This window comes from Salvia hispanica, chromosome 1 (genome assembly GCF_029641045.1).
Source record: "Salvia hispanica isolate PSC_SH4W2 chromosome 1, Shi_PSC_v1, whole genome shotgun sequence".
NCBI lineage: Eukaryota > Viridiplantae > Streptophyta > Magnoliopsida > Lamiales > Lamiaceae > Salvia > Salvia hispanica.
In genome coordinates this window covers 46,074,175-46,096,294 of record NC_142692.1, presented here as the reverse complement: position 1 = coordinate 46,096,294, position 22,120 = coordinate 46,074,175, and the positions used below count along the sequence as shown (strand labels likewise).

The window sequence follows — 22,120 nt, the reverse complement described above, 5'->3', positions numbered from 1 at the left end:
TACGTCTAGCAGTTTAATGAATTAAGTTGGGCTAGTACCATGTATTAGAGCATCTTCAAAGGAGAGGTAAATGGAGAGGTAAACTAATATAACTACTATATTTACCTTTTTTTCATGAAAAATCATTTTTCAAGGGGAGAGGTAATTGAGAAGGTATTATACCTTTTCCCATTTTGAAGAGGTATCTATACCTCTCCATCAATGGAGAGTTAAAATCATATAACCACCATATTTACCTTCTTTTCATAAAAAAAGCATTTTCCAAGGGGGAAGGTAGTTGAGAAGGTATTACATTTTATGTCTTTTTAATGCTTTTGTACTATTATATTATTTTTTTTAAATGATATACCTTTCTATATACTTTTTATCCTTGGAGTTGATTGATTTTTAGAAAGGTATATTACACTTTTTGAGAAGGTATAAACATGATATACCATTTTCATTTACCTCAGGAGAAGCTCTTAGGCCAAGAACATTTCAATCGCAACCAGCCCCTTACCGTTGATTGGGTAGCTTATCCTGCTTGCAATTATAACAATCCTCGTTTCAAAACAAACAAACTACTTAGTATGTTACATGCCCAATGAGTCAAAATCATTGCCTCAATGCGTACAAATCAGAGCCCCACATTCCAACAATAATTTGAAATAATCTTGATTTGATGAGTGCACATTCCATTACTGTCTGTTGCCGAAATGGGTACATTATTCAATTAATGATTTACTTTTCATCATCCTTCCATCCAAAATTATTTATAAATAAAATATTATTGTTGCTCTATTTTCGATAATTTATTATAAATAATTAAAATATATAGTTTTGAATTTTATTTCAGAAAATTAACTTTTTTGAAAAAAATCAAGTGTTTTAGTTTTTATTTTTATTTTCTTTTTCAAAAATATGTGAGTGTGGGCAATCATGATAATATATTCGTTATCATCACTATCTTTTTCCTAGTATATATTAAAAAAAATGGTGACACGTGGACTGTTTCTTAACATGCAAATCTTGAGGAATTGGTGTCTAAAACAAGATAATAGAAAAATTAATAAATTAATGGATAGCTTATCGTGGGCCTTTTTCACGCGATTAGGTGTTGAAGTTGATGTTAAACCTAATTTAGTTACTGTTTGTAAATATATATGGCGTGTGTAATAGCAATAAACAATACTCCTATTACTTATTATAAAAATTATTTAATTAAATAAGGGAATAAATCAATAACTTGAACCTTGTAAGTTCAGACCTATAAATACATGCAAGATAACACAAAAGATTAAAGCAACAAACTGAATACCAACCAATTAACGAGAAGATGTCTAGTATCACATTGCAATCTGCGATTCTTAGCAACACTCATTTTATCGCATCTTCAAAACGACGTTGTTTCACTACTGCAGCCACTGTCACTTCTCGCAGAAGCCAGCTGGTCCGTTGCTCAATGCAATTGGGTACTGTGATCCAAACTGAACGACGAACAGGAGGCTACCAGCCTAGTCTTTGGGACTTCAACTCTATTCAATCGTTTGACTTGGCGTATAATAAGGTAATTATACATACAATTGATTCTCATTAGTACATTTAAGTATGACATATTATATTAATTATATCTCATTATGTAAATTCTTGTAGGAACAAAAGCCACTAGAAATGGCGGCGACTCTGATTGAGCAAGTGAAGATGTTGCTTCAACGGGAACAGCGTTTGGAGCTGATTGATGACTTGCAAAAATTGGGTATTTCTTGTCATTTTCGCCACGAAATTGCTCAAATATTAAACTCAAAATTTTTGAACAAGAAAGAGAAAGATGAGAAGGATTTGTACTCCACAGCTCTCAGATTCAGACTCCTCAGACAATACGGCTTCATCGTCTCTCAAGGTCTTCATTCTTACACAATCCATGCTTGCAAGAATTTATATATTTATATGTTGGTGATGAAACTAATTAAATGAAATATGAATGCAGAAGTGTTTGATTGTTTCAAGAATGACAAAGGTACTGATTTTGAGCCAAGCCTTTGTGAGGATACCAAAGCATTGTTACAACTCTACGAAGCTTCGTTCCTATCACAACATGGCGAAGAGACACTCCAACTGGCAAGGGAATTTGCTACTAAATCTCTGGAGAAAATAGTAGTTGATCATGAAATTGATGATGACATTAATCTCTTATCATCCGTTGAAGCTGCGTTGGAGTTCCCTTCTCGCTGGATGGTTCAAATGCCAAATGCAAAATCGTTCATCGATGCTTACAAGAAGAGACAAGACATGAATCCGATTGTGCTAGAGCTAGCCATATTGGACATCAACAATGTTCAAGCACAATTTCTACAAGAACTCAAAGAGACCTCTAGGTAAACAAAGTACTATATTCATAATCAATTCAATTTTTCTAGATTGAAATAATACTTATTCTTCATGTGTGTTAATTATGAAAAGATGGTGGGAGAATACTGGGCTTGTTCAAGAGCTTCCATTCATCAGAGATAGAATAGTGGAATGCTACTATTGGACGACCGGAGTGGTTGAACGTCGTGAACATGGATTTGAGAGGATAATGCTCACCAAAATAAATGCTCTTGTTACAACTATAGATGATATCTACGATATTTATGGCACACTTGAAGAGCTCGAACTATTCACAGAGGCTATTCGAAGGTTAGTTTAATTACAACAATAAACATGGGAGTACATTTTTATTAGTTGTAGTATATATATTAATTGTGTATATATTTTGATCAGATGGGATATTGAATCAATAGATCAACTGCCCCCTTACATGAAAGTATGTTATCTTGCGCTTTACAACTTTGTTAATGAGATGGGATACTATACTCTCAAGGATAAAGGGTTCAACTCCATCCCCTTTCTGCGGAAAACGGTAACAATAATAGCCTTTTGTATATTTTTACTACATTTACAGATGTACATTTACTAATTAGGATAACATTGAGGAAATTTTTTGCAGTGGGTTGATTTGGTTGAGACATATTTGATAGAGGCAAATTGGTACCACAAGGGGCATAAACCTAGCTTGGAAGAATACATCAACAATGCTTGGATATCAATTGGAGGTGTCCCCATTCTATCCCATCTTTTTTTCCGGCTGACGGATTCAATAGATGAGGAGGCTGCCGAGAGCGTGCATAAATACCATGATATTGTTTGTGCATCATGTAAGATTCTAAGGCTCGCTGATGATATGGGAACATCACTGGTATGTGACGTTACACGATATACATAAATTTTGAACTGTGAATTACTTATAATTAATATGAGGTTTTGTTTTTTTTGTTTTTTGGATGGTTAAATAACTTTAAATTTAAATGTCGCGCCTCGAACTTATTAGACCTTTGGTCTCAAGCATTAACAATATGAGGTCTTGTTAATATAGGATGAGGTGGAGAGAGGCGACGTGCCAAAATCAGTTCAGTGTTATATGAATGAGTACAATGCTTCAGAAGAAGAGGCGCGAAAGCATGTTCAATCGCTGATAGAGGAGACATGGAAGACGATGAATAAGGAAATGATGGATTCTCCATTTTCAGTACATTTTGCAGAAATTTGTGCTAATCTCAGCAGAATGGCACAGTTTATATACCAGAAGGAATCTGATGGATTCGGAATGCAACACTCATTCGTTAACAAACAGCTTAGAAGCTTGTTGTTCGAACCATATGAATAAGGAAAGAATTGGTAAAGACTTAAGTGTAGTTTGGGTTTCGATTGTATCTTGTACAAAAGAGGTCAGTAAACATGGGTGGACACACATATAGGAAGGTCTATGGGCTCAAGCTCCTAATAAACATTATTTTTTAATACTTTTTGTTTGTAGGTTTTTTTTTTTTTTATTATATCCCATGTGTCCGTCAATACATGACACAAGTTGACTCGATGCGAGTTTTAAGAAATGTATCCAAAATCCGGTCCTCATTAAATGTCTCATATCTGACTGACACAGGTTTTAAGAAATTGTTTGACTTTATGAAGGAAAGTGCATGGAAAAAAGTTAGTTGATTTATAATAAAATGTGATTGAATGACAAAATGAGTTAGTGCAATGTGAGACTCATTTACTAAAAGTAGTAAAAGTGAAATAAAACATTTTTCGGTGACCGTCCAAATAATGAAATATGAAAAATTTAATGGGGGATAGGGGGGAGTAACAGAAAGTGGACTGAAAAAAGTTAATGGAATGTGGTGCCACTTTTATATAGGATTTGTTTTATGAAGGTCATACCAAAAGTAGTAAAAAGTAAGTGTAACAAGTACCGGCGAACGGATTAAAAAGGAAACTAAATGAATATAGTTTAAATAATTTCTTTTATAATATAGCCACCATAAGTGATGATTAATGCGTCCTTCCCAATCGGTAAATAGTGAATCCATGGTGATCTTATCCCTACAATTAATTTTTTTAATTTTATTAATACATTTAAATAATTTTGTGTTGATAGTAGATGGACAGGTGATAACTTAAATGTTTTGAATATAATTTAATACTCATTTAATAGTGACTTATGATCTGATCCCTATAATTAATTTTGTATTAATACATATAATTTTTTTTTATTGATAGTAGATGGACAGATGATGACTTAAATGTTTTGAAAATAATTTAATATTCATTTAACAGTGATTCATGGAGATCTAATCTAATCCTTACCAATAATTTTGTATTAATACATATAAATAATTTTGTATTGATAGTAGTGTTAGGTTTGGTATACTGAAAAGCATGTTTCGAGCAAGTTTTCGCTCGAATAGAATCTTGCTTGTATACGTAAAACTCTACAATCCACTTTTAACCCGATTCAGTATTATTCGAGCAGTCTCGCACGAATAGAATCAATATTATTATTACATTGTGTTTGCTTGTGCATTTATAAGATGTTTTACAAACATTTAAATGCATAAGAATTAAACAAAGTCTAAGTCTTTTGCTTAGTAGACCGGTTGTGGGCGTCGTCCACTTTAAGGTAACACGGTCAGATCTATGCAATGCTTTGCAAAAGAAAAAGAAGAATTTCACAACCTAGATAGGCTTTGACTACTTATCGTGAAAGGTTGCAATATCAGTCCGCATATTTCTAAGCCTTACTGAAATAAGATGACATTGGTGTGGTATAGCACTGAACGGATCTAACAGCAAGACGTGTCTTTATGCTATCTACTGAAAGACTAGGTCTTGATAAAATACTATTTCTTAATCTACATATGTTAGCATTGAGCATACGGTATTGATTATGCACTACTTTGACTCATCAAATGATGCGGGTTTTTCGCAACCCAATAATCCTGATATATTGGGTACTGGTGATTAATATCTAGCGGTGCTAGGATTGCTATTATGTTGAATCGTGCGCGAGGTGAGTCTCGTTTGATAATGTCCTCAAGAGGAGCTCGAACAAGGTTTTATTATTCGGAAAACTGGTCAGTTGGAGTTTTATTACTCTATGAATAATAAATAAAGGTTTCTTGCTAGTCCACTCTTGGAATTAATAAGATGTTAATTAATTAAGTCCATAGCAGACATTAATTAATTAATGGTCATTTATATCTTAAGCGCGGGAAATAAATAATAAACAACGGAAACCCGGATTACTTGTAATTTCGGATTTGGATGGGGAGAGTTCAATATTACTTCTGTAGTGGCTGCTCGTAATATTCCAATATAAGCTTGTATTAAATTGTGGGTTCAATTTAATTAGTAAAAAGCTAATCGGGCGAGCCCATATCCAAAACCTTCCATAGATCCCTGTCTGGGCCCATAAGGAACTTAATATAAATAGGAGAATAAAGGAGACAGAATAATCACAATTTTCATACTTGAAATTTTCGAAATTTTCGGCCCCCCAGCTGAAGGAGATTTCGATTTCTACTCCTTTTCCCAAAAGGATTTCTTCTGTCTTCTTTATTCGAGTCCTAGTATTTTGATAAGATCAGCCCACCCTGATATCGAGATACAGTTCGGGAACCAGAGAGAAGATCCGTGGTCTAGTATTGAAGATCATCGTGGAGAAGGCGCAAGCAATCGACGATTCTTTGGAGAATCAAATCGGTAACCCTAAACCATAGAATTCATGTTTTAGGATTTACTTTCTTAGAGCATAAATTATTTGCGTTCTAGCATGCAATTATCTGTTTAACATGTGAATTCATTAATCGCATAATCGGTCAAATAGATCCGTATCTGATTTATTTGTTTTGTACAAGTCTTCCGCTGTGCAAGGGGCACCAAACCCCAACAAGTAGATGGACAGGTGATGACTTAAATGTTTTGAATATAATTTAATATTTTGCATTGATAGTAGATGAAAAGACTCTTATCAATATTATTAACTATGTATTATATTTTTTTAAAAAAGATAAATGAGTGAAAAAATGAAGTCACTCGACAATTGATAGGGATGGAATATTAATTTGGCTAAGGGCATTTCAATCGCAACCGGCCCTTACCATTGATTGGGTAGCTTATCCTGCTTGCAATTACAACAATCCTCAATTCAAAACAAACATACAAACATCAATTTACACTAATTACTTAATCGAGAAAACAACTCCATTAGTGTGTTATATGCTCAATGGGTCAAAATCATTGCCTTAATGCGTCCAATTCAGTGCCCCACATTCCAACAATAATTTCAAATAATCTTGATTTGACGAGTGCACATTCCATTACTGTCTGTCGCCGAAATGAGTACATTATTCAATTAATAACTTACTTCTAATCATCCTTCCATCCAAAATTATTTATAAAAAAATATTATTGTTGCTCTATTTTTTATTATCTATTAAATATTAAAAAAATATAGTTTTTTAAATTTTTTATTTTACAAAATTAACTTTTAAAAAAAATCAAGTATTTTAGTTTTTATTTTTGTTACCTTTTTCAAAAATATGTGGGTGTGGACAATCATGATAATAATAGTACTAACTTCGTTATCATCACTTACTTCTTCCTAGTATTTAAAATATGGTTTCTTATGGGCGTTTAAAAACATGCAAATCATGAGGAATTGATGTCCAAAACAAAATAATAAAAAATTTACAAATTAACCGGTGGCTTATCGTGGACCTTTTTCACGTGGTTAACGGGTTGAAATTGATGTTAAACATAATTTAATTACTGTTTGTAAATATGGCGTGCGTAAAAGCGATTAACAATAGTACTACTTATTATAAAAATGAATTAATTAAATAAGGGAGTAAAACAATAACTTGAACCTGGTAAGTTCAGACCAATAAATACATGCAAGTTAACACAAAATAGATTAAAGCAACAAACTGAATACCAATCAATTAACGAGAAGATGTCTAGTATCACATTGTAATTTTCGATTCTTAGCAACACTCATTTTATCGCATCTTCAAAACGACATTGTTTCACTACTGCAGCCAATGCCACTTCTCGTAGAAGCCAGCTGGCCCATTGCTCGTTGCGATTGGGTACTGTGATCCAAACTGAACGACGAACAGGAGGCTACCAGCCTAGTCTTTGGGACTTCAACTCTATTCAATCGTTCGATTTTGCGTATAATAAGGTAATTGAACATACAAATTGATTCTCATTAGTACATATATGTATGACATATTATACTCCCTCCGTCCCAAGATAAGTGACTCATATTCCTTTTTGGGACGTCCCAAGATAAGTGACTCATTTCCTTTTTTGGTAATCTCTCTCTTACTTTTTCTCTCTACTTTATTAACTCTCTTACTCTATTCACTTTTCACTTTACTAACAAAACCCTATTTCCTTAAATCTCGTGCCGAAAAGTTTGTGGTCACTTACGGAGGGAGTATTAATTACATCTCAATTTATAAATTCTTGTAGGATGAAAAGCAGCTAGAAATGGTGGCGACTCTGATTGAGCAAATGAAGATGTTGCTTCAACGGGAACAGCGTTTGGAGCTGATTGATGACTTGCAAAAATTGGGTATTTCTTGTCATTTTCGCCACAAAATTGCTCAAATATTAAACTCAAAATTTTTGAACAAGAAAGAGAAAGATGAGAAGGATTTGTACTCCACAGCTCTCAGATTCAGACTCCTCAGACAATACGGCTTCATCGTCTCTCAAGGTCTTCATTCTTACACAATCCATGCTTGCAAGAATTTATATATTTATATGTTGGTTAAATGAAATATGAATGCAGAAGTGTTTGATTGTTTCAAGAATGACAAGGGTACGGATTTTGAGCCAAGCCTTTGTGAGGATACCAAAGCATTGTTACAACTCTACGAAGCTTCGTTCCTATCACAACATGGCGAAGAGACACTCCAACTGGCAAGGGAATTTGCTACTAAATCTCTGGAGAAAATAGTAGTTGATCATGAAATTGATGATGACATTAATCTCTTATCATCCGTTGAAGCTGCGTTGGAGTTCCCTTCTCGCTGGATGGTTCAAATGCCAAATGCAAAATCGTTCATCGATGCTTACAAGAAGAGACAAGACATGAATCCGATTGTGCTAGAGCTAGCCATATTGGACATCAACAATGTTCAAGCACAATTTCTACTAGAACTCAATGAGACCTCTAGGTAAACAAAGTACTATATTCATAATCAATTCAATTTCTAGATTGAAATAATACTTATTCTTCATGTGTGTTAATTATGAAAAGATGGTGGGAGAATACTAGGCTTGTTCAAGAGCTTCCATTCATTAGAGATAGAATAGAGGAATGCTACTATTGGACGACCGGAGTGGTTGAACGTCATGAACATGGATTTGAGAGGATAATGCTCACCAAAGTAAATGCTCTTGTTACAACTATAGATGATATCTACGATATTTATGGCACTCTTGAAGAGCTCGAACTATTCACAGAGGCTATTCGAAGGTTAGTTTGATTACAATAATAATCATAGTACAATTTTATTAATTATAGTTGTATATATTAATGGGTAGTGATAAATTACAAATTTATATATTGTACAAACTCAAAACTTCTCAACACAACTTCAATACAGTATCAATATAATATCAACACAGTGTAAAATTTAAAGATTTTAAAGTCAACACAGTATTAACACAATATCAACACATCATCAATCATTGACTACCGTTGAAATTCTATTGACATTTTCCTGTTGATGTTTTTTTGATCTATTGACATTTTTCAATGGTTCAGATCATAGTTTTGAGTTTATATAATATTTAGAGTTTTCATTTGATCACATTCCATATATTAATTATGTATATATTTTGATCAGTTGGGATATTGAATCAATTGACCAACTGCCCCCTTACATGAAAGTATGTTATCTTGCGCTCTACAACTTTGTGAATGAGATGGCTTACTATACTCTCAAGGATAAAGGCTTCAACTCCATCCCCTTTCTGCGGAAAACGGTGACAATAATAGCGTTTTGTATATTCTTACTACATTTATAGATGTACATTTACTAATTAGGCTAATATTGATGAAATTTTATGCATGCAGTGGGGTTGATTTGGTTGAGACATATTTGATAGAGGCAAATTGGTACCACAAGGGGCATAAACCTAGCTTGGAAGAATACATCAACAATGCCTGGATATCGATTGGAGGTGTCCCCATTCTATCCCATCTTTTTTTCCAATTAACGGATTCAATAGATAAGGAGGCTGCCGAGAGCGTGCATAAATACCATGATATTGTTTGTGCATCATGTATGATTCTGACGATATGGGAACATCACTGGTACGTGACGTTACACGATATACACAAATTTTGAACTGTGAATTACTTATAATTAATATGAGGTTTTGTTAATATAGGATGAGGTGGAGAGAGGCGACGTGCGAAAATCAGTACAATGTTACATGAATGAGAACAATGCTTCGGAGGAAGGGGCGCGAAAGCATGTTCAATCAGTAATAGAGCAGACATGGAAGACGATGAATAAGGAAATGATGGATTCTCCATTTTCAGTATATTTTGCAGAAGTTTGTGCTAAACTCAGCAGAATGGCACAGTTTATATACCAGATGGAATCTGATGGATTCGGAATGCTCATTGGTGAACAAACAGCTTAGAAGCTTGTTGTTCGAACAATATGAATAAGGAAAGAATTATTCAGGAAAACCAATATGTTGTTTGAGACTTGAAGTAGATCAAGAAGGTTAATTTGTAATTATATTTTTGTTATAATACAATAATCTTGTTGCATTGTATTTTCTGTACCACACCATGGTCAATGGATATATATTGTTATATACAATACTGTTAAAATGCTTCAATTTAATGGTTAGAAAATAATTACTACTAAGATTCTATCTCCCTGCATCACTTTATTCATACTATTAGGGTGTGTTTGATACTCATGTCAAGAAAATGACTACTAAGAAAATAATTGATAATTTTGACCAGAAATATGCAGAATATATTTTTTTTTAGGTGTTTGTTACAATAGATTTACCTGCATGACATACTTGCATCACTTTATTCATAAATATATATTTTTTGACCAGAATTGAGAATTTTGACCTGAAATATGCAGAATATATCTGTTATTTCCCTGCATGACATGCATCACTTTATTCATAACCACTAGTGCGTTGAAACAAAAGTACTACTATTATTTATTTTGATTTATCTAGTTAGTGGCATATAAGTTACGAAGTAATATTGATTCTACGTCCAAAACCAAATTACAAGTACTATTAGCTTTAGGGAATATTCATTAACTAATTTAAGTATGTTATTAACTTTGACCAATCAACATTTTTAGAAATTCATTATAATCGACTGAGTTTCTGAAAATAAAAATTCCTAAACACTTCTTCAAGATATTATTAAACTGAACTTTCTCAGTGCACAATTATGTACATTAATCACGATTCCCAAGATATTGGGTTCATTGGATTAAGTAAATCTTGCACGGTATAACTTAAAGCAATGTATAATTAAAATCGTATGTCCTTCTATAAGAGTTCTAATTAGTTTGGGCATTGTTTTAAGAAATGCAAAGAAAAAAGGATTGAATAAGTTAATGGAACGTGAATTCTGCTAATATATATTATATTATATATTAATGAGTGAAATAAGTTGGTGGAATATGAGACTTAATTACTGATATAAGTGAAATAAGACTCTTATTAGAGCATCTCCAAGGGGAGAGGTAAATGGAGAGGTAAACTAATATAACTATCATATTTACCTTTTCTTCATAAAAAATCATTTTCCAATGGGAGAGGTATTTGAGAAGGTATTATACTTTTTCCCATTTTGAAGAGGTATCTTTACCTCTCCATCAATGGAGAGGTAAAATCATATAACCACCACATTTACCTTCTTTTCATAAAAAAACATTCTCCAAGAGGGAAGGTATTTGAGAAGGTATTACATTTTATGTTTTTTTAATGCTTTTATACTATTATTTTATTTTTTTAAAATGATATACCTTTCTATATACCTTTTATCCTTGGAATTGATTGATTTTTAGAAAAGTATATTGCACTTTTTGAGAAGGTATAAACATAATATACTCTTTTTATTTACCTTCTCCCCTTAGAGTTTTTAGAAAAATATATTGCACTTTTTGAGAAGGTATAAACATAATATACCCTTTCCATTTATCTGGAAGGCTACATCTAGTTTAATGAATTAAGTCGTGCTAATACTATGTATGTATTTTTGGCTAAGGACATTTCAATCGCAACCGGCCCTTACTCTTGATTGGTAGCTGTTATCCTGCTTGGAATTATAATAATCTTCAATTTAAAACAAACAAACTTCAATTTACAATAGTTAATCGAGAAAACGACTCCATTAATGAGTGACATGCTCTATGGGTCAAAATCATTGCCTCAATGCGTCCAATTCAGTGCCCCACATTCCAACAATAATTCACAAATAATCTTAATTTGATGAATGCACATTCCATTACTGTCTAGTGTCTATCACCGAAACGGGTACAGTCAGTTATTACTTTTCATAATCTATTAAATAATTAAAAAAATATAGTTTTAAATTTTTTATTTTATAAAATTAACTTTATAAAAAAAAGTATTTTAGTTTTTATTTTTGTTACCTTTTTCAAAAATATATGGGTGTGGGCAATCATGATAATAATATAGTACTACTAACTTCGTTATCATCACTTACTTCTTCCTAGTATTTAAAATATGGTTCCTTACGGGCGTTTAAAAACATGCAAATCATGAGGAATTGATGTCCAAAACAAAATAATAGTAAAAAATTTACAAATTGACCGGTGGCTTATCGTGGACCTTTTTCACGTGGTTAACGGGTTGAAATTGATGTTAAGCATAATTCAATTACTGTTTGTTAATATGGTGTGCGTAAAAGCGATAAACAAGTAGTAGTATTACACACTACTATTACAATAATGATTTAATTAAATAAGGGAGTAAAACAATAACTTGCACCTACTATAAATACATACAAGATAACACAAAAGATTAAAATAACAAACTGAATACCAATCAATATATTAACGAGAAGATGTCTAGTATCACATTGCAATCTGCGATTCTTAGCAACACTCATTTTATCGCATCTTCAAAACGACATTGTTTCACTACTGCAGTCACTGCCACTTCTCGCAGAAACCAGCTGGCCCGTTGCTCGTTGCAATTGGGTACTATGATCCAAACTGAACGACGAACAGGTGGCTACCAGCCTAGTCTTTGGGACTTCAACTCTATTCAATCGTTCGACTTTGCGTGTAACAAGGTAATAATTGATTCCCATTAGTATATATAATTAAGTATGACATATTATATTAATTACATCTCATTATATAAATTCTTGTAGGAAGAAAAGCAGCTAGAAATGGGGGCGACTCTGATTGAGCAAGTGAAGATGTTGCTTCAACGGGAACAGCGTTTGGAGCTGATTGATGACTTGCAAAAATTGGGTATTTCTTGTCATTTTCGTCACGAAATCGTTCAAATATTAAACTCAGAATATTTGAACACGAATGAGAAAGATGAGAAGGATTTGTACTCCACAGCTCTCAGATTCAGACTCCTCAGAGAATACGGCTTCATCGTCTCTCAAGGTCTGCCTTCTTTCACAATCCATTCTTGCAAGATTTTATATATTAATGTTGATGATGAAACTAATTAAGTGAAATATGAATGCAGAAGTGTTTGATTGTTTCAAGAATGACAAAGGTACTGATTTTGAGCCAAGCCTATGTGAGGATACCAAAGGAGTGTTACAACTCTACGAAGCTTCGTTCTTATCACAACATGGCGAAGAGACACTCCAACTAGCAAGAGAATTTGCTACTAAATATCTGGAGAAAATAGTAGTTGATCATGAAATTGCTGATGACATTAATCTCTTATCATCCGTTGAAGCTGCGTTGGAGTTCCCTTCTCGCTGGATGGTTCAAATGCCAAATGCAAAATCGTTCATCAATGCTTACAAGAAGAGACAAGACATGAATCCGATTGTGCTAGAGCTAGCCATATTGGACATCAACAATGTTCAAGCACAATTTCTACAAGAACTCAAAGAGACCTCTAGGTAAACAAAGTACTATATTCATAATCAATTCAATTTTTCTAGATTGAAATAATACTTATTCTTCATGTGTGTTAATTATGAAAAGATGGTGGGAGAATACTGGGCTTGTTCAAGAGCTTCCATTCATTAGAGATAGAATAGTAGAATGCTACTATTGGACGACCGGAGTGGTTGAACGTCGTGAACATGGATTTGAAAGAATAATGCTCACCAAAATAAATGCTCTTGTTACGACTATAGATGATATCTATGATATTTATGGCACTCTTGAAGAGCTCGAACTATTCACAGAAGCTATTCGAAGGTTAGTTTAATTACAACAATAATCATACAATTTTATTCATTATAGTACTATATATTAATTGTGTATATATTTTGATCAGATGGGATATTGAATCAATTGACCAACTGCCCCCTTACATGAAAGTATGTTATCTTGCACTATACAACTTTGTGAATGAGATGGGATACTACACTCTCAAGGATAAAGGCTTCAACTCCATCCCCTTTATGCGGAAAACGGTAACAATAATAATAGCCTTTTGTATATTCTTACTACATTTATTAATTAGGATAATATTGATGAAGTAATTTTTTGCAGTGGGTTGATTTGGTCGAGACATATTTGATAGAGGCAAATTGGTACCACAAGGGGCATAAACCTAGCTTGGAAGAATACATCAACAATGCTTGGATATCAATTGGAGGTGTCCCCATTCTATCCCATCTTTTTTTCCAATTAACAGATTGGATAGATGAGGAGGCTGCCGAGAGCGTGCATAAATACCATGATATTGTTCGTGCATCATGTACGATTCTAAGGCTCGCTGACGATATGGGAACATCACTGGTAAGTGACATTATACAATATACATAAATTTTGAATTGTGAATTACTTATAATTAATATGAGGTTTTGTTAATATAGGATGAGGTGGAGAGAGGCGACGTCCCAAAATCAGTTCAGTGTTACATGAATGAGAACAATGCTTCGGAAGAAGAGGCGCGAAAGCATGTTCAATCAGTAATAGAGCAGACATGGAAGACGATGAATAAGGAAATGATGGATTCTCCATTTTCAGTATATTTTGCAGAAGTTTGTGCTAATCTCAGCAGAATGGCACAGTTTATATACCAGAAGGAATCTGATGGATTCGGAATGCAACACTCATTCGTTAACAAACAGCTTAGAAGCTTGTTGTTCGAACCTTATGAATAGCAAATCAGATACTGCATTTGCTTGGCAAGCCAAGGATTATTCAGGAAAGTTGTTTGAGACTTAATATGAATCTGTACTAGTATATTTTAGTTATACTTACAATGATCTTGTTGCATTATCAGTTGATGTATTATGTATTTTTCTTTGTACTACACCATGGTCAATGGCTTATATATATAAAGTTAATAATACTAGTAGCAATTCTTATATATGCGTTAATTTAGGACTAGCAAATCGTGCGGGTTGGAAATCAACCTGATACCCGATAAGATTTAATTTAAACCCGATCCATTAAAAATTTCTCATTTAAAAAATAAATCCGATTTGTTACCTGAACACAACCCGGACATGACACGGACCGAAATGCAATCACACATGAGGGTGACGTGTAAAGTCCACGTTGTTGACTACTTTTTTCTTTCTGCTTTGGCGCTCTGTTTCTCTTTCACTTGATCAGCATTCTCTCTCTCTCTCTCCTCTTCTTCATCTGGATTCTCGACTGGTGCAGCTGAACAAGACAATCTCTGGTTTTGGTTTCACTTCTCTTAATTCATCCATCTCCGGCTGCTGACATGGCTTATGCTGCCGTGAATTCTCTTCTCTACACCATCGACCACCTCCTAAATTCCAATCGCATTTCATTCGCCTCTTCCACTTCACAAACCCTAGACTTCGCATTGGATCGCGTCAAATCGCTACAAGCAACACTCAGACAATTCGACGAAATCAGAAACAACAGCAGAGGAGTCAAGGCTTCGGAAGCGCGAATCAGAGACGAAGCGCGCAGATTAGAAGATGCTATTGAATTCCACATTTCAGCTCAGATTCATTTGCAATCTCAATGCTACGACCGCTGCCCGCCCACTCTCTCTCTCACCATCGAAGAATTGAATGAAAATATCAATTGCTTTGCAGAAACAGCTGACAAAATGGAAGAGGAATACGTTCAGGAATTACACAAGCCATCAACTGAAGAAGGAGAAGAAGATTCTGCTTCTGCTTCTGCTTCTGCTGCTGCTGTTGCTGCTTCACTAGGGATTGATTCCAGTGGAAACGAGTGCGAAATGGTTGGATTATCTGATTTCTTTCTCAAAATCAGAAACCTGCTAATTGCAAATGCGAGTAAACGAACTTCCATATGCATCAGTGGCATGGCGGGTATTGGTAAGACTACTCTTGCTAAAAAGCTTATTCACGATCCTTTAATCAAAGAAAACTTTGAATGTCTGGCATTTGTTATTGTGGGAAGACAGTATAAGTTAGAGGAAATCTTGCGAGCTATTGTAGCTCAAGTACACCTTGATGGCGATGAAATGATCACCGGAGAAAGTGAGGATTTTGAAGAGTATTTGAAGAGAATTTTGAGTGGTAGAAGATATCTCATCATGCTAGATGATACTTGGGACCTCGGTTTCTTCCTTGGTCTTAAATGTGCACTGCCAAATGAGGATAATGGGAGTCGAATCTTGGTCATTAGCAGGAAAACTCGAACCGTTGAACCCGGTGTAAGAAATGGCTATTCTTTCACAATGCCTTTTCTTGATGAAGAGGAGAGTTGGGATCTTCTCAAGTGGAAGGTCTTTGGTGAGGAAGAGTTTCCATATCGGTTCATGAAAGCTGGGAAGAAGATTGCTAAGAATTGTGAAGGTCTTCCTCTTTTGATCCTCGTTGTAGCTGCTAAACTCTTGTCTGGAGACAAGAACAATCTAGAGTTCTGGAACGAGGTAGTGGAGAAGAAGAATTCAGTCTTTGAGGATGCTTGTGAACAATTATCGGATATATTGCTACAAAGTTATCAGTTCATGCGTCAGTATTTGAAGCTGTGTTTTCTTTATATAGCAGCATTTACTCAGAATCATGTAGTTCGGCGCTCTAGGATCGTCACACTGTGGGCAGCAGAGGGGATTCTAGAACATTCTGGTAATCACGCGATTGACAAATTTGCTTCCTATAATCTGGTTTTGGTTTGCCAAATATGCTTGGTCAGAGCCCGAGCTCATGCTTTCCGCCTCCATCCTGCCTATTGGTATATGTGTAGAAGAGAAGCTGAGAGCAACAAGTTCTTCTGTGTCTTGAGTAGTTACGCTGATTGTTCGATTGAATGTGTGGAAAAACAACGTCGTTTTTCCATCCACAACAATGTCTTGTTCGCCATCAAAGAGGTCCATGACTTGTTGGCATCAGTATCAACTGTGCGTTCTGTTCTATGTATGGGACCGTATCATAAATATCAAGTGCCAATATGCTTAGATTGGAAGCTGCTTAGGGTGCTCGATGCTCTTACAATCCGTTTCTATGAGTTCCCGCATGAGGTAGTGAAGCTAATTCAGTTAACTTATCTAGGCCTCACTTGTGATGCAAACCTCCCTCCTTCCATATCAAGACTTTGGAAACTTAGCTATCTCATTGTTCATCGACACCTGAGCATCAAATGGACCGTAGACGAGTCGTATTTTCCTGTAGAGATATGGGATATGCAAGAGTTGGAGCATCTTGAAGTCATTGGAAGAAACCTACCTAATCCTATTCCTGGCGCAGTCTTACCCAGACTCAGAAGGCTTTTAGATGTTGGTGCTCATAGTTGTGGAAAGGAGGTTCTTGAATGTATTCCAGATTTGAGAAAACTGAGGCTTCAAATTGAGTTAGCACCCGACTATACTCAAACCTGGAGCTTGTTTGATCATATCTCGTGTCTCCAAGAACTAAAATCGATCCAGTGTGTTATTGTGCCCCCTGAAGTGTTGTATGAGCCTATAGTCCCGCCTCCGCCTCTCCCGGTTTCCGTAAGGAGTCTTAAGAAGTTGAGTTTGAGCGGCTCTGGATATCCATGGGAAGAGATGAGCAAGGTTGGTGGATTGCCGTTTCTTGCAGTGCTCAAATTACAGAACTATGCCTTTCAAGGGGAGAAGTGGGAAGCGAAAGAAAGAGGATTTTCAAATCTTAAATATCTCTTCCTTGAAGATACAGATCTTGTGCAATGGACAGCATGTGATGGAAGCTTCCCAAGGCTTAGGTGCCTGACTATGAAAAACTGCTACAATATAGAAGAGATCCCCCTATTTGAATCTGATATGGAAGCTCTACTATCGCCTTATATAGTTATTGAACTTATAGACTGCAACCCCTTAGTTGAGATTTGTGCAGAGCAAAAGTATGGTACCGAAAGGGTTAAGGCCAATTATTCGTGGAAATGACGACAAGAACAAGCTAGGGTGATTTTCAACACGGCTCACAGTTCTGGAAAACGCTATAAGTTTGGGACACAAACTACGGTTAAGTCTTCTAACTTCTTCGTTGTGATGTATCTAGCTTTATAATACAGATCGCAGCCACAAGATAGCAGTCAAGGCAAAGTGGAGTGAATGATTCCCAGATTCAAATTTCATTTTGTCAATAAGTTTGTTTCGTTTTTTTGTTGACAATGAGAAATCTAGAATATGGTGCTATTGTTTATGTTGACAGTAAGGAGTTTTCGATGCTTGGGCTTTGTAGTTTGTTTAATTAGAATTCTGTTGAGTATATACAAACTTGGAGCAGATGAAGCTCTTTAAACTCTTTTAAAGGTAGTAGGACTGTAGGAGTAGTATATTAACTTGAGCACTATCTAAATGAATAAATAATGAACAATTCTTGGACAATTTTTTTCTTCATACTGAACTTCAAACATTGATGAAGGAAACATAAGCATTCACAAAATATCAACAAGTAATATGTACATCTCCCAGTAGCTAGCATGAACTAATCTTTAAACCAAACTTACTTCCTAAATGAACAAATAATAACAAGATTCTCCAGCGGAAATTCTATAATTATACTTTTTTGGTGTCATTTTTTGTTTCTTTTTTCTATACTGTGATCAAGAGAAACCTACAGCCGCTACCACATCAAGACCAAATGCAAATGTTGCCATTCTTATCACAAGTTGCCAAAGGCTTACCGAGCTCACTCCACGCGCAGCTCAACACAGGAGATGTATGCTCCTTCAGCGTGCTCACTATTTTGGCGTTCCCAACAGACCAGATTTCCACGGACCCATCATCAGATCCAGCAGCGACATAACTGTCGTCAGGACTCAAACAAGACCTACTCCAGTTAGATGCCACTCTCCCATTCCCTCTCAAATTTGCACAGATTTCGAGAGTCCGCATGTCGAATAGATTGTGCAAGTTGTCCCTTCCACTCGACAGCAACATATTCCCGTTTCTGGACAGTGATAATGATGTTACTGCAGAAGAGGAATGTGCTGCGATCTCACTGAGAAGTTTCCCTGTCTGAATATCCCATAGTCGGAGATTCCCATTTACATGGCCGGAGCAAATGGTCTGCCCATCCATACTAAAACAGAGAGCATTGCAGTTGCTGTAGCATAGAAGAGTGTTGACGCAGTAGCCTTTCTGAAGATCCCAAACTTTAATGGTTCGATCATAAGCCGCACTGACAACATTGCGGTTAGACACCTTGCTGACATCCACGGCACTGACTTTGTCCGTGTGACCAGTAAGGGTATGTCGTACACGACCTGAGCTTACGTCCCATACATACAAAGTATTTGCACTGCTGGCTGCAATAATCGATTTGTTGTCGTGGGTAATGCAGAGATCAAAAACTGTGCCCAGACAACCATAAAGTGTGCGAGTCGATGATCCAGTGTTTGTATCCCACATTTTAACTGCTTTGTCTTGTCCTCCACTGACCAATCTAGAGGAGTTATGCTCGAACAATATGGAGGCGCAGCCACCGTCATGAGCAGGGATCCTTTGCCTGCATGTAGAGGGGACGGTTGACTCGACATAATACTCCGCACCCTCTTCACATCGGCGGACTACGCCATCAACTTGTTGGTGGGCGAGATTTTCCATGCTGGTTCCCTTGAGACGATTCACCATATCTTCATAAAGAGCATTTGCCTATTAAGGAAGCATTCATTATCAACAATAACAGGTATAAACACTCATACATGAAAATTATATAATATTACAAAATGAGTGACAATTAAAATAAAAGGGGGGAGCTCTATTAATTTGTATACCAAAAGAGAACTTCATTAATTATTAAGCTACCTCATTTAGACGCTCAGCATCCTTCATTTTTTCCAACATCCAACGGTCAATTAGCATTTTGTTTTCTGCTTCTGCATTGTCAGCTCTCAGAATGGTCGCCTCAAGTTGAGCTTTAACTTCTTGGTGCTCACCTATCAACAAGTCCAGAGCCTTAGTCTTTTCCTCCAACAGTGCAGCTAAACGGGAGCATTCATCCCTGCAAATTATAGCACTAGAGTTAAGCTCACTGATGAAAGGGTTACCATGATCCATCTCTACATGGTGGAGGATCTACTGATGTAGGAGAGACAGGAGGAGAGGAGACAGATTCAAAGATGACACCTTGCTTGACTAAGCTCATTTTGCAACTCGGATATCATAGTTTCTTTCTCTTGCATTAATGCTTTTGAAGTTCTGGATTCGGCCACTTCCACCACAAGTTGTTCAGATAATCTAGACTGAGCTTTGTAACATTGTTGGAGCTCCAATTCAAGATTTTCAGCTTTCTCTTTCCACTCCGACCCCTTTTACCGATAGCATTGTTAATACAGTTAAATCAATAGATAAAAATGAAGAAATGGTTACAGAGGTGAAACCAACCAAAACAGCTCAAAGAGAAAAAAAAAAATTAAACGAAGTTGAGCAATAGTCAAATAATTAAAACATTCACCAAAAGGAAATAGGAAAAGTGATGGCCCTACATTGTCTAACCAAATTTTAAACACTTCCTTCATTCAAAGAACTGAATGGTCTCTATCACCACAACCAGCTAAAATCAGCATACTCCTTTATTCAAGAAATTATTTTATATCAAGCAGAAAGGTATCATGCTAGCTAGCAAGTATCAGGCTATCCATATGTCATTTCCTCTCTTCCTCAGACAAACTTACAAGAAGCTACACATGTTGAACGATCCAATCAAGACTGGCATGCTTGATGCATCAATGTTTCCTGATGTAGTTGATACTGCAAGTCTGCAACTCCTTCAATCCGACCATTATAAGCAAGATTCTTTCCCCAATTAGCTAGTGGAACCAACAACTTGTTACAGCACATCCCTAGCATCAGCTCCAACCAAATCTCGCCCTATGCTATAACTAGCTCAGTTTTCTAGTGCTTAATCATGATAATGGATCTTAAGATGTCGATATGCACCACAAAAACTAATCAACTGTTGAAGTATGCCCATATTTCTTGTACTTTTGCTTTGTATCTCAGTATCAGCTAGCAACTTCGCATACTACATAGCCACCAGTAGAATACTAAATTTGCAATCTCCTATTTTCACACAAGGTGATAACCTTTTTAAGCAAAAAGACTGGTTAAACACACTGTAAGCTCAAGATCAACCACGTTCACATATTCAAAAACATTTCCACAACAGAACTAGCAATCACTAATTCAACAACATTTCCCAAGGCTACAGTAACTTTGTCATGCTAAAGTCAACTATATAAACACTAAATTGAAACCAAAAGAACCAAATTCAAACAACCTGAGACACAATTGGGCGAGATAGCGCAATAAAAGCAGGAGAATGTGCCCCCTCTTCCACTAAATGGCGCTTTCTCAGAGCTTTTAGAGCATGCTTTATTGCATCCATTGCAGCATCTCCTTGTGCCCTGATTTAGAAATATAAGAGACGAATCGCCATCAACTACAAACGAAGAAATAATCAAACACAAAATACCTAGATTAAAGCAAATAATCAGAAACATAAATTTGCTGAAGGTTATTTCAGCTGATAATCGAAGAATTACATCGAATAACTGGGGATTTAGGGTTTCGTCTACGGCAACTAGAAATCAAATTTGAGGGTTTGGATGACGAAGGATTCGGAAAACAAAAAAAACAGTTGGGATCGTTCGTGAATTATTTATAGCTGCAAAGTTTGATTACTGATTTTGAAGTTTAATTTTTTTCACATTTCACCATTTGAATTAAAATTTAGTTTTAAATTTTGAGAGAACATCTATTTTGGGTCCGCGAACCTAGTCAAATTATCATTTATTCATGACATTTGAACATAATTTTGAGATCTATGAACTTTGATTTAATATCAACTTTATCACTGTTTCTAACATTTTCTGAACGAAAATATCCTCAAGACTATAAATGACAATTATGTCGATTTACTCTCTTCTTCATTAAAATATTGACAGAATATCACAATAATCATACTTCCGTTCTCCATAATTCATGGAACTCTGTTGCCAAGCTTAGATTATTAACTCTTGATCACATCTATCTGGAAAGAAACCTCCAATTCTTTATCGAGATTGTTTTTCTCGAGGAGTTGGATTTGAGTCGCAACAAATTTGAATGAAGCATTGATGAAACTGCAGTTTGTTGTCTTTGAAGATGATAAATCTTG

General features: G+C 35.5%; 4 protein-coding genes and 1 pseudogene across 7 annotated transcripts; 4 read left to right on the top strand and 1 right to left on the bottom strand.

Annotated features, from left to right (window-relative positions):
* The first annotated feature begins 1,309 nt into the window (after positions 1-1,309).
* On the top strand, positions 1,310-3,819 carry LOC125220543 (cineole synthase 1, chloroplastic-like). Its single transcript, XM_089057829.1, has 7 exons — positions 1,310-1,546; positions 1,633-1,879; positions 1,967-2,354; positions 2,440-2,658; positions 2,743-2,881; positions 2,969-3,217; positions 3,395-3,819. Exons 1-7 carry the CDS (start codon positions 1,316-1,318, stop codon positions 3,683-3,685), a joined length of 1,764 nt encoding a protein of 587 aa, XP_088913955.1. The 5' UTR covers positions 1,310-1,315; the 3' UTR covers positions 3,686-3,819.
* A 3,493-nt stretch (positions 3,820-7,312) lies between these two features.
* On the top strand, positions 7,313-10,054 carry LOC148933953 (cineole synthase 1, chloroplastic-like; annotated as a pseudogene). The gene is made up of 7 exons (XR_016134674.1): positions 7,313-7,543; positions 7,837-8,083; positions 8,159-8,546; positions 8,630-8,848; positions 9,222-9,374; positions 9,452-9,691; positions 9,769-10,054. The product of XR_016134674.1 is annotated as a cineole synthase 1, chloroplastic-like (transcript).
* Positions 10,055-12,457: 2,403 nt separating this feature from the next.
* Positions 12,458-14,890, top strand: LOC125219553 (cineole synthase 1, chloroplastic-like). 2 transcript variants are annotated; one of them, XM_048121564.2, is made up of 7 exons: positions 12,458-12,688; positions 12,770-13,016; positions 13,102-13,489; positions 13,575-13,793; positions 13,873-14,011; positions 14,091-14,339; positions 14,417-14,890. In XM_048121564.2, exons 1-7 carry the CDS (start codon positions 12,458-12,460, stop codon positions 14,705-14,707), a joined length of 1,764 nt encoding a protein of 587 aa, XP_047977521.2. In that variant the 3' UTR covers positions 14,708-14,890. The 2 variants fall into 2 exon arrangements, with proteins under 2 accessions (XP_047977521.2, XP_088926388.1); XM_089070262.1 differs by lacking the exon at positions 12,458-12,688 and having other exon boundaries at positions 12,787-13,016; positions 14,423-14,890.
* Positions 14,891-15,199: 309 nt separating this feature from the next.
* Positions 15,200-18,234, top strand: LOC125220546 (putative late blight resistance protein homolog R1A-10). The gene has a single exon (XM_048122707.2). It carries the CDS (start codon positions 15,280-15,282, stop codon positions 17,899-17,901), a length of 2,622 nt encoding a protein of 873 aa, XP_047978664.2. The 5' UTR covers positions 15,200-15,279; the 3' UTR covers positions 17,902-18,234.
* A 139-nt stretch (positions 18,235-18,373) lies between these two features.
* On the bottom strand, positions 18,374-21,672 carry LOC125217889 (Transducin/WD40 repeat-like superfamily protein). 2 transcript variants are annotated; one of them, XM_048119460.2, is made up of 5 exons: positions 21,507-21,672; positions 21,242-21,403; positions 20,089-20,270; positions 19,768-19,963; positions 18,374-19,614 (listed from the first exon to the last, which is right to left on the bottom strand). In XM_048119460.2, exons 2-5 carry the CDS (start codon positions 21,347-21,349, stop codon positions 18,592-18,594), a joined length of 1,509 nt encoding a protein of 502 aa, XP_047975417.1. In that variant the 5' UTR covers positions 21,350-21,403; positions 21,507-21,672; the 3' UTR covers positions 18,374-18,591. The 2 variants fall into 2 exon arrangements, with proteins under 2 accessions (XP_047975417.1, XP_047975416.1); XM_048119459.2 differs by having other exon boundaries at positions 21,242-21,368.
* Positions 21,673-22,120: the final 448 nt, after the last annotated feature.

What these genes read in the sequence shown, in the direction of transcription:
- LOC125220546 (XM_048122707.2), top strand. Translation starts at nt 15,280, where the DNA reads ATGGCTTATGCTGCCGTGAATTCTCTTCTCTACACCATCGACCACCTC.
- LOC125219553 (XM_048121564.2), top strand. Translation starts at nt 12,458, where the DNA reads ATGTCTAGTATCACATTGCAATCTGCGATTCTTAGCAACACTCATTTT. An exon ending in TCGACTTTGCGTGTAACAAG is followed by an intron (nt 12,689 to 12,769) that starts GTAATAATTGAT and finishes AAATTCTTGTAG; the next exon opens with GAAGAAAAGCAGCTAGAAAT. An exon ending in TCCCCTTTATGCGGAAAACG is followed by an intron (nt 14,012 to 14,090) that starts GTAACAATAATA and finishes AATTTTTTGCAG; the next exon opens with TGGGTTGATTTGGTCGAGAC.
- LOC125217889 (XM_048119459.2), bottom strand. An exon ending in CTCGCCCAATTGTGTCTCAG is followed by an intron (nt 20,271 to 21,241) that starts GTTGTTTGAATT and finishes TATCGGTAAAAG; the next exon opens with GGGTCGGAGTGGAAAGAGAA. An exon ending in AATGAGCTTAGTCAAGCAAG is followed by an intron (nt 19,964 to 20,088) that starts GTGTCATCTTTG and finishes TATAATTTGCAG; the next exon opens with GGATGAATGCTCCCGTTTAG.
- LOC125220543 (XM_089057829.1), top strand. Translation starts at nt 1,316, where the DNA reads ATGTCTAGTATCACATTGCAATCTGCGATTCTTAGCAACACTCATTTT. An exon ending in TTGACTTGGCGTATAATAAG is followed by an intron (nt 1,547 to 1,632) that starts GTAATTATACAT and finishes AAATTCTTGTAG; the next exon opens with GAACAAAAGCCACTAGAAAT. An exon ending in ATGATATGGGAACATCACTG is followed by an intron (nt 3,218 to 3,394) that starts GTATGTGACGTT and finishes TTGTTAATATAG; the next exon opens with GATGAGGTGGAGAGAGGCGA.